General features: G+C 46.7%; 1 protein-coding gene across 2 annotated transcripts; it reads left to right on the forward strand.

The window, feature by feature from the left end:
• Positions 1-1,767: 1,767 nt before the first annotated feature.
• Positions 1,768-11,565, forward strand: LOC140721965 (uncharacterized). Of its 2 annotated transcripts, none has more exons than XM_073036791.1 (3): positions 1,768-2,273; positions 3,124-3,293; positions 8,615-11,565. In XM_073036791.1, the coding sequence occupies exon 3, from the start codon at positions 9,104-9,106 to the stop codon at positions 10,727-10,729; it is 1,626 nt and encodes a 541-aa protein (XP_072892892.1). In that variant the 5' UTR covers positions 1,768-2,273; positions 3,124-3,293; positions 8,615-9,103; the 3' UTR covers positions 10,730-11,565. The 2 variants fall into 2 exon arrangements, with proteins under 2 accessions (XP_072892892.1, XP_072892893.1); XM_073036792.1 differs by lacking the exon at positions 1,768-2,273 and adding an exon at positions 2,559-2,679.
• Positions 11,566-11,974: the final 409 nt, after the last annotated feature.

The following is an 11,974-nucleotide window of genomic DNA, read 5'->3' on the forward strand; positions in this document are numbered from 1 at the left end:
ACGAGCAGAGCAGTAGCCATACGAAGGCGTGAAGTATCGACAAGAAGCTCAGAGACCTCGGCCTTCACCCTGCCTTGTGTAGCTGGATCCTGGACTTCCTGTCAGATCGCCAGCAGGTGTTAAGAGTGGGATCCCTCACCTCTGTCTCTCTGACCCTCAGCACACATACCCCACAGGGTTGTCTCCTTGGCCCCCTCCTTTCGTCTCATGACTTGTGTCGCCACCCACAGCTCCAATCTACTAATTTGCTGACGACACGACACTGACTGGACTAATCTCAAATAATAACGAGGCAGCCGACAGAGAAGAAGTCATCACCCCGACACAGTGGCGTCAAGAAAACAACCTCTCCCTCACGGTGACAAAAATAAAGGAGCTGGTTGTGGATTACAAGAGGAATAGAAACAGTGACCAAATTCAACATGTTCAAGTCTGTTATTGCACATTTTAATGTGGATCATGGCAGAATGTACTGTATATAAAATACGGTTAATGACATGTTTATAGATTATAGATTGTTACTGACAGAGAATCATATAATTGGTGATCCGCGTGTTATCTGAATGTACTTGCCTGTGATGCTGCCACAATTCAGTGTTTCTCTGTACCTGTACCTTCCCGTACTTGTGCACTTGGCAATAAATTCAACAGGACCTGAGAAATCTCAGTGAGATTTGATCAGTGATGATCATCTTGGCAGCTCGGTAGGTCGAATGTATGAGACAGTACACTGTTAAATGCAAAACCCTGAACGGTGTTGATGATCAGAGGGATCTCAGACTCCAAGTTCATCGCTCTCTGAAAGAGACTGCACAGATTGATCGGGTGGTTAAGAAGGCAAATGGCATGGTTGTCTTTATTAGTTGAAGCAGTGAGTTCAATAGTCGGGAAGTTGTGTTGCAGCTGTTTCGAGCCTGCGGTCGTACTGTGACTGTTTCTTTAAGAGCGCCGGCGTGAAGAGGCGGGACTATGACGTCAGTCACAAGCTGACAGCGCTAACTGTGGATTAATCATGAGAGAGAGAGAGAGCGATCTGCAGACAGGCAGTCGGCCAATCTAAAGAGAGAGAGAGAGAGTGGAAAAGCTGATAGCTTCAGTTTGTCGCAGCTGAGGCTTGGAACTCTCCTGTGCCCACAAGAGTGGGTTGATCATCGGTACACGGAACCACAACGAATGTGTGTGGCTGTCACTTCGTATAATCCATAGGAGTGGGTTGTGGAATATCTTGTGTTAACCCTTGCCTGGGTATGTTGTGTGGTAATCCCTGGTAGACGGTATTCCTGTGACAGGTCACTTTCGCTGATAACTCGTATATGGACAGATTCAACTGATAAGAACTTCGACGATGGTTATTTCGAAGTAACGGCCTTTTCTCTACGTTTCACCCTGGATTACAAATATCTCTCTCCCATCATTTATTCCGGGGATTACTGAACTTTCCTACTTTACCATCTCAAGACTCTAAGCTTTGTTGCCTCAGGCTCGATAGTTTGGGAGTTATATTTACACATAACACTGTTACCTTTCCTTTATTTCGTTAAGTTACTGTAAGTAGATACTAACAAAGAAATGGTTTAACATCAAAACCAGACTCCAGTGTGAACTCTATTGCTGCTGGTTCGTTTCTCAAACGTTACAGTTCGTAACACAGCTTTATAAAACTAGTTAGGCCACATCTAGAGTGTTTCTGACAGTTCTGGGCGCCCCCATTCTCGGAAGGATGTCGGGGCTTTGGAGAGGGTGTGTAAGAGGTTTACCAGGATATAGCCTGGAGTAGAGGCCATGAGCTATAACGAGAGGTTGAACAAACTTGTGTTGTTTACTCCAGAGCGGCGCAGGCTGGGGTGAGACTGGATGGACGTTGATAAGATTACGAGAGGAATAGATACAGTGGACAGACGATATATTTTTTCCTGCGGGTTGAAATGTCTAACTCATTTAGGGTGAGGGGCGATGTGAACAGCGTTTGCTTCTTTACAGGGTGATGGGTAGCTGGATCTTTGTCTGGGGGTGGGAGACCCCCACAGGTCACTTGATATCGTTTGCCCCTGCCATTTAACCGCAGATGGGCAGTATCTGGGCGACTGCGTCCGAGGCCCCGCCCTCCTGATGATGCAACAATTACTTCGCGCATGCTCACAGTCTACAGGTGGGCGGCGTGCTCGCTTCCGCAGTACATCTGTTCCGGGATCGGCAAAGGGTTCCCGCCTCCTGGGTGGGGAGCCGGGGGTCGGGATCACTGTCTGCGGGCCGAAGATATCACTTTCCCATCGGTGAGTACTGAGAGCGATCCCGAGCGGGGAGATCCGATGTTGGCCATCAGCTCCGAACCGAGGGTCAATTTCTCATTTAGTACCCAGTTATCTGGGCTCGTCAGAAATTTGTCGGCTTCACTGAATCTGCATTAAACGATCCAAACCAGGAGCCCAGGCTGTCTATTTCCGCAGAATTGAAATGTAACTCCCGCCAACAGGTCACCTGAGGCTGTGCGCCGCAGATCTGCTCCGCCCTCCGCTTTGGACGCATGATCACGTGGTGTGTGCCCACAGTCTCCGGATGAATGGTGATGCGGGATGGTGGGGGTGGTGGAGGGATGTATGGTGAAGTAAACCTACCAAATGCTGAAAAGCCTGGATACAGTGGACATGGAAAGTTTGCGATTGACAGCACAGTGTCAGAGTAAAGATGCTTCCCCTTAAAACTGAGATGAGAAAAATTTCTTCAGCCAAAAGATGGCTGATCCGTGGAATTTGTTGCCACAGATGTTGTTTGAGGCTGCCATTTGGGTATATTTATGACAGAGATTAATATACTCATGATTGCTAAGTATCATCAGGGTACCAGGAGGAAGGCAGGAATATGGTGTTGGAATAAATCTCAGCCATGGTTGAGTGATGGAGCAGACTCGATGGATTGAATCACCCAATTCCGTCCCTACGTCTTATCTCTTACCATGACAGAACGATGACTCCTTCCTATCCCATATCAGGTTTTGTGATGTGGCAGGGACAGATTTGTTCAGTGGGATCATTATATTTGTCTTCAGTTTTTAGATTTCAGTGAGCAGAAATATTTTGTTCTCCTTTGTATTGTTAACATGCTCCTTTATATCTCATGTTACAGTTACACCTGGGGTGAGAGATTTATTGGAAGAAAAACCCACAACTGGAAGCAAACCACAACTGAAGACGAGGGAACAGCAACACGTGAACCAGCCCGAGGACTGAGAACACCGACTGGAGAGAAACCCTTCTGAGTTTTAGTTTCCAGTGATTCAGTCAGGAGAAAGTTTGGTGAGTCTCATTTACTCAAATACTGGTCCTTTAGACATCACATAACTGTACAAAGGAAGGTAGGGAATGATTGGAGTGAGCTGAATGTGCCCAGAAATACCAGTTATGCCTCTATCAGACCCAGTTGCAATCACTCCAGATCTGCTAATGTGCTGTCAGTAGCACGGCTCTTTAAACTCACACACATTCCCTCAGTGTTTGCTCATTTGAAGAGCTTACAACTTCTGAATTAGATTTTGGTCGGTTCTGAGTGTGGAGAGGGAAAGAGGGGTGTTTATATTTACTATCTTGCAAAAAGAAGTAATTGTTTGCAATTACTTGCTGCAGACTCACTACCCATACCCTGTACATTCTCAACCAGATTATTGACATAGATGACAAGTAGCAATGGGTGTTACCCTGGGAAGCTCCAGGAGGCACGGGCCTTGACTCTAATAAACAGCCTCCCATCATCACCATCTGCTTCCTACCATCGAGCTGTTTCCAGACTCTGGGCTCTGTGACAAACACAATGGTTGCAGCAAGATTAGAAAGTGATTAATATAAAGAGATATTTGTTGCTTCCTGAAAGCTGTCTGATGCAATGGACCAGATCCTCCCTTGCTCACAACGTAATCTGCCCTCGGACCCTTCCTCCCGGGTCACACTGTGTCCGATAACCCACATCCCCAACCTCCCTCCACCGGCCAGTAGCCCCACAACTTTCCCACCATTTACCCCACACCCGTACACACAAACAGATTCATGTCACCAACATCCACTCTCACTGCTGGGGAACCACAACTAACTGATCCTACTTTCCAGGCCTAGACTGTCCAGCCGTCTGGCTCCATCCCGACCCTTTCCCTCGCAACCGACCTTCGATTTGCGTTGTCACGTACCCCGTTACTGGGTAACCAAGCCAGGAGAAATGGAATGACATGTTGGAGTCTGGTGGTACTTTAACTATAGGTGTTTATTAATAAATGAAGTAATACAGTATCAAAAATGCAAATATACATATAAAACAGGTTAGCAATGATAAATACAGAAGTGTAGAAATAAGAATCAAAACCGAGCTCTATCGTAGTCTAGGGGTAAATGAATAGTCTTCAGATAATGCAGAGTTCAGTTCAGTTTGGGTTGAGGTAGTTGCTGTTGTGACATTGGAGAGAGAGAGAGAGCGAACGAGAGATGAGCGGAATCAGCAGACAAACCATCCATTGTGTTCTTGTTCCTTTGTACTGTTGTGGTCATCAATTATGACCCTTCCGTTCCCGGCTAGACCGTTCTTCAGTGCTGGACTTGTCACCCAGATGAGAATGGACACACACACAAGCCCCCACTGGCCTGCTTTTACACACTGAGAGCTTTGGACCGATTCCCCCGAATCGACCCTCCAAGCCCCCACCTTCCTGTGGGTGCACAACACTCGTTCAGTGTCCAGTGGCGTGTCTGCCTGTGTCTCAGCAGACTCGTCTTTTATCTCCCCAGCCGGGGTTCCAGCCATCCATCAGCTGATCATGTCCATCAAACTGGCCACTCCCTCCTGTCTCAGCAGGCACCTGGCATCACTCTGCTGTGTCAGCAAGGATTCACACAAGCAGGCAAAGTCCTTGGGAGTAAAGTCAACAATCAGCGAAGAAGCCATAATTTTAAATCCTTGTGTCTCTCTCATTATCAGCATGTGCAGCATGGCGCCACTCCTCCTCTTTATCTCTCCCTCTCGTTAGCAGCATAGTTCACGGGGGGCCAACTCTGGACCCCATCTCCCCATGGTTTTCTCATCACACATAACAATGTAAACCCGAGATCAGCTCCTTCCTCATCGCCGCCCAACCAGGCTCAGAGCTCGTTAAGGAGCCTCGTGTGTGGCACCTTGTCAAAGGTCTGAAAATCCAAGTGCACAATGTCAACCAATTCTCCTTTGTCTACCCTGCTTATTATTTCTCAAAGCATTCCACTAAGTTCATCGGGCAAGATTTTCCCTTGAGGAAACAATGCTGACTCTGGCCTATTTTATCTTGTGCCTCCAAGTACCCCAAACTCACATCCTTAACAATCGACTCCAACATCTTTCAAACCACTGTCAGACTAAGTGGCCTATAGTTTCCTTTCTTCTGCCTCTCTCCCTTCTTGAAGAGTGGAGTGGCTTTTGCAATGTTCCAGTCTTTCAGAGCCATTTCTGAATTTAGTAATTCTTGAAAGATTATTAGTAATGCCTGCACAATCTCTCCAGCCACCTCTTTCAGAACTGTGGGTGTAAATCATCAGGTCCAGGTGACTTATCTGCCTTCAGATCTTCAGCTTCCAAAGAACCTTCTCTCTTGTTGTGGTCCCTTCTGTACAGGTCCCACCTTCCCTGGAAGAGAGCCATGGAACCAAAAATCCTATCCCCTCCCCTTCCCTCCCCCCTCCACATGCCTGCTGTCATGCATGGGTTTTCTACACTGGTGTCTGACGTCTGTGGGTTTGTTTCTCATGGTTGTGCAGTTTAATCTTTATTCTGTTCAGACAAGGGAGTGAGATCCAGATCTGTCACGACCTCTCATTGTGGGTGGGCATTTTTTCATTGACTCCATTCCACTGATACAACTTGCCGAAGTGCAGCCAATGTTTCTTATTACATATCATATTCATGATATATCCCTATCAATGCAAGAAGGAAGCTGAGTAATATTCAGTTTGCTTATAACAGCAGAATGGAAAATGTCCCTAGGCCTGGTGGTACGTTTTCTGTTTTTATGTTTTCATTTATCTTTGACACGATGGGTGGTTGAGAATTGAGAATGTCTGGTCTGGAGTTCTGGGAATCTTTAATTATGTTGCCTGATTTACTGAGACAGCAGGAAGTATAGAGCGAGTCCATGGAGGGGAGGCTTGTTTCCATGATGTGCTCTGCGAAGTCCCCAGTTTTCTGCTATTTCTTGAAGTCAACAGAAGAGAGTAGCTGTACAAAGGTGTGATGTATCCAAATGGAATACTTTTTACGGTGTAAACTTAAATTCGCCGGATCAATAACCACACCACAATCAGTTCATTACCTTATCTTTTTCACAAGTTCACTTTATTCTTTTCCACCAATCATGGGAAGCTCACATCTACAGATGCACTGGGCTGTCTGCACCACTCTCTGCAGGTTCCTGCAATTAAGGGAAGTACAGTTCCCGTACCAGGCAGTGATGCAGCCAGTCAGGATGCTTTCAATTGTCTCCCTGTAGAAAGCTCTTAGGATTTGGGGCCCAAACCAAACTTCTTCAACCATCTGAGGTGAAAACACAGCTGGTATGTACGGACCAGTTGAGATCCTTGGCAATGTTTATGTTGAGAAACTTAAAGCTGTTCACCATCTTAACCCCAGGTCCATTGACGTCAATAGGGGTTAGTCTGCCTCCATTCCTCCTGTCCTCCACAACCAGCTCCTTTGTTTTTGTGATAATGAGGGAGAGTTTGTTTTCTTGACACCACTCAGATGTTGTTCAGACCTCAGACAGAGTCAGCAATCAAATGGTTGAGCATGGTGCGATGAACGTGCTGAGCTGTGTATATCACAATGCAAGAAGCATCGTAGGAAAGCCAGATGAGCTCAGGGCAGGGCATTATGATATTGTAGCCATTACTGGGACTTGGTTGCACCCAACAGTCTGAGGGGTTTAGAAGAACAAATTTCCAGAGAGATCGCAGACCTTGCCAAGAAACAAAGGTTGTCTCAGTAAGTGATTTTAACTTTCCAAATATTGTCTGGGACTCCCATACTGTAAAAGGACTGGATGAGGTAAAGTTTGTCAAATGTGCCATTAATCAGTACATAGAATTCCCGACATAGAAGTGTGCAATAAGCTGTTAGGAAATGATCCAGAGCTGGTGACAGAAATTAGTGATCATAATGCCATGAGATTCAAGGTAAATATGGAAAAAAAGCGGTCTGGATCACGGGCTGAGATTCTCAATTGGAGAAAGGTCAATTTTGTGGTATCAGAAAGGATCTGACAAGTGTGGCTTGGGACAGGCTGTTTTCTGGCAAAGGAGTACTTGGTAAGTGGGAGGCCTTCAGAAGTGAAATTTTGAGGGTGTGGAGTTTGTATGTGCCTGCCAAAATAAAGGTTGAATGGTAACTGGTGCAGGGAACCTTGGTTTTTAAGAGATATTGAGGCCCTGGATATGTTATTCCTCTAAATGCCTCAGACTGTTGGGTGCTACCAAGTCACATTAATGTCTACAATATCATGATTCCATGCACTGATTTCATCTGACTTTTTTTTTAGTTGTCTTCTGTTGGTTTCCAAAAGCTTCCCAATAATTTTTCTCTTTTGTTTGCCCTCTCTTTGACTTTTATGTTGGCTTTGGCTTTTCATTTCAGCCATGGTTGTGTCCTCCTGCCTTTCCAATACTTCCACTTCTTTGGGATGTATCGATCACTCATTTCCTGAATTGCTCCCAGAAACTCCAGCCATTGCTGCTCCGTTGTCACTCCTACCTTTTCCCTTCCAAACAAGTTTGTCCAGCTTCTCTGTCATAGAAACATGGAGAAGTTCAGTACAGAAACAGGCTATTTGGCCCATCTAGTCAATGCTGAAAAAACATTTAAGCTGTCAAATGCAACTACCTGCTTCAGGACCATCGCCCTCCATACCCCTACCATCTAGGCTCCCATCCAAACTTCTTTGAAATGGTGAAACCGAGCTCATATTCACCACTTGTGCTGACATCTCATTCCACACTCACACAACCATTTCAGTGAAGAGCTTTTCCAAATGTTTCTGTTAAATTTTCACCTACCCTACTTACCCATGACCTCTGGTTATCACCGCATCCAACCTCAGTGAAAAATGCTCCTTGCATTTACCTTATCTGTACCCTAATCATTTGGTATACTTCTAACAAAACTTCAAAGCAATGTATGATTCCCTTGTTTATGTTTAGAGCATATTTTAGGTGAAAAGATGATGAGGGGCATTGATCGTGTGGATAGCCAGAGGCTTTCTTCCCCAGGTCTAAAGTGGCTAACATGTGGGGCATAGTTTTAAGGTGCTGGGAAATAGATACTGAGGGGATATCAGGGGTTAGTTTTTTTACACAGAGAGTGGTGGGTGCATGGAATGCGTGAGAGTGTTTCAGTTACTGTGGGGCCAGGCACCCATGCAGCTCAGTGGGAACAGGGAATAATACCAATGGAGAGAGTCAAACTGAGCCAGGTTACAGATTGGGGATGGCAGAAATGCCCCATTCTCATAGAGACAGGAGGAGCATCAGAGAAGTAATATCACACCTTGACAAGTCAAGTAATCTCATCTGAAATGTTGTCCTACACCAATTGATGGATTTTGTAAATCTTTTTACAGGTTGAAAATGACCAGGATTTTGTCTACTGGAATCTCAAACAGATCACACCAGTTTTGCTGCCTCTGACCAGATATTTAAGAAGTGGAGCAAGGGATTCACTTCATCTTCCTTCCTGTTCAGACTGTGGGGAGGGATTCACTCGATCATCTGACTAACTGGCACCGCGTCATTTTACATGGGGGAACCCATTCACCTGCTCAGACAGTGGGAATGGATTCAGTTGGACATCTCAACTGAAGGTACATCAGCAACTTCACACTGGGACAAGGCCATTCACCTGTTCTGTGTGTGAGAAGGGATCCAGTCAGTCTTCCCACCTGTGGACACACCAGTCAGTTCACACTGGGCAGAATTTGGTCATCCGCTGAATTTGTAGGGAAAAATTCACTCTGTCATCTGACATTATGACTCACCAGTGAGTTTACACCGGTGAGTGGCCATTCAACTGCTCAGACTGAGGGACGGGATTCACTTGCTTATCTGACCTAATGGCTCATCTGCGAGTTCACATTGGGGAGAGGCCGTTCACCTGCTTGGACTGTGGGAAGGGATTCACTCAGTCACATCAACTGAAGGTACATCAGCGAGTTCACACTGGGGAGAGGCCGTTCACCTGTTCAGACTCTGGGAAGGGATTCACTCAGTCATCTAAACTACTGGTACACAACTCAGTTCACACTGTAGAGAGGCCATTCACCTGCTCAGACTGTGGGAGGGGATTCACTTGCTCAGCTAACCTGAAAGTACATCAGCGAGTTCACACTGGAGAGAGGCCATTCACCTGCTCAGACTGTGGGACGGGATTCACTCGGTCATCTGCCCTAATGGAACACCAGCGAGTTCACACTGGGGAGAGGCCGTTCATCTGCTCGGACTGTGGGAAGGGATTCACTCGGTCATCTCAACTGAAGGTACATCAGCGAGTTCACACTGGGAAGAGGCCGTTCACCTGTTTAGACTGTGGGAAGGGATTCACTCAGTCATCTAAACTACTGGTACACAAGTCAGTTCACACTGGAGAGAGGCCATTCACCTGCTCAGACTGTGGGAGGGGATTCACTCAGTCATCTAACCTGAAGGTACATCAGCGAGTTCACACTGGAGAGAGGCCGTTCACCTGCTCAGACTGTGGAAAGGGATTCACTCGGTCATCTGCCCTAATGGTGCACCAGCGAGTTCACACTAGAGAGAGGCCGTTCACCTGCTCAGACTGTGGGAAGGGATTCACTCAGTCATCTCAACTGAAGGTACACCAGCGAGTTCACACTGGGGAGAAGCCATTCACCTGCACAGACTGTGGGACAGGATTCACTCAGTCATCCTCCCTAATGAAACACCAGCGAGTTCACACCGGGGAGCAGCCGTTCACCTGCTCGGACTGTGGGAAGGGATTCAATCAGTTATCTAACCTGAAAACACATCAGCAAGTTCACACTGGCGAGAGGCCATTCACCTGCTCAGACTGTGGGAAGGGATTCATTCGGTCGTCTGACCTAATGGCTCACCATCGAGTTCACACAAGGGAGCGGCCGTTCACCTGCTCACACTGCGGGGAGGGATTCATTTGCTCATCTAACCTTAAGGTACATCAGCAAGTTCACACTGGCGAGAGGCCATTCACCTGCTCAGACTGTGGGAAGGGATTCCCTTGCTCATCTCAACTGATGGTACATCAGCGAGTTCACACTGGAGAGAGGCCGTTCACCTGCTCAGACTGTAGGAAGGGATTCCCTTGTTCATCTCAGCTGATGGTACATCAGCGAGTTCACACTGGAGAGAGGCAGTTCACCTGCTCAGACTGTGGGAAGGGATTCACTCGGTCATCTATACTGAAGGTACATCAGCGAGTTCACACTGGCGAGAGGCCGTTCACCTGCTCGGACTGTGGGAAGGGATTCACTCGGTCATCTAAACTGAAGGTACATCAGCGAGTTCACACTGGAGAGAGGCCGTTCACCTGCTCAGACTGTGGGAAGGGATTCACTGAGTCATCCACCCTAATGGCACACAAGCGCATTCACACCAGGGAGCAGCCGTTCACCTGCTCGGACTGCGGGAAGGGATTCACTTGGTCATCTCAACTACAGAGACACCAGCGAGTTCACACTGGGTAGAGGCTGATCACCTGCTCAGACATTGGGAAGAGTTTCTCTCAGCCATCTCCATCAAATGTGCATCATTGGGTTCACACTGGAGAGTAGCTATTCTCCTGCTGTGATTGTGGGAAGCGATTCACTTAGTCATCTCGGCTTATGTAACTCTCGCTTCGGCTAGCAGCTTAATGTAGGGGGTGATATCCCCACAGGCTGGCCAAACTTGTGAGATCTCGTTCGGGTGGATGCTGTGTGATGTGTCCCCTGTTACAAATCAGTTCCCTGAAATTACAAACAGTACACAATATACGATTAAACGATTGAGCTTTATAATTCTGACTTTGACTACAGGATTAGGTAAGTAAACAAAGAAGAATGGCCCGCTCTCTCCATTCGTGTCTTCTCATCTCTCCCTAGCGAAAGACCATAAATTCCCTCTTCCAGACTCACAAGAAAGAACGTTTCTCTCGTTGGATAGCCCCACACTCCAAAACCCTGTTATCTCCAGGCTTAACCTAAACATTGCTGCTACAGAGAAACCATTACCTCAGCAGTGAAACATTACAGAGAGGCCATTACATTAGCAGTGAAACCTTGCAGCATGTTACACTTGTGACACTCTACCGGGTTCACACTGGGGAGAAAGTTTCAATGAGCTGCATGTTGGATATTTGTCCATCACCGTTGCTGAATGCAATTTCGAGACTGACTGTCGGTGCTGAACTCTGCAATTATTGCTGCTGCTCACCACACCCAGTTCTTCACCCTGGTCACTGGGCATGGGAGGAGTTTCTTCTGCTGTACATTCACCTTTAATGGGACTGGAGTTTAATATTCTGGATCTGAGACAAATAAATCAGTTCTATTTTAAACTCTGTCTCTGGTACTTAAGTGAATTTATAACACACCTAGTGTACAGTAGAGAGTCAACTCTGGCCAGCTGGACCCTGCCACTGATTCTGTTCCATGACAGTCCTTTTCAATCCTCCCCGGTACAGCCAAAGTCGGCCTCAGGAAAAATCTTTCCAGACAGATCACTCAGAATTCTTTGGTGAAATGAGAAAGGTGGTGTGTGTTGTTTGTTTGGATTTTCAGATGATTCTGAACAAGGTGCTGCAGCTGAAGCTGCTTAACAAGACTACAGCTCATGGTATTTGATGTCTCTGTGCTGTTCCCGCTGAAGTTTAGAATTATGGGCAGGGTGTAGAGTTGCGGGGGCGGGGTTCCCAAATACTGTAAAGCCGAGACAGAGAGCATATGGAGAGG

The sequence above is a fragment of the Hemitrygon akajei genome, unplaced genomic scaffold (assembly GCF_048418815.1).
Source record: "Hemitrygon akajei unplaced genomic scaffold, sHemAka1.3 Scf000066, whole genome shotgun sequence".
Taxonomy (NCBI): Eukaryota; Metazoa; Chordata; class Chondrichthyes; order Myliobatiformes; family Dasyatidae; genus Hemitrygon; species Hemitrygon akajei.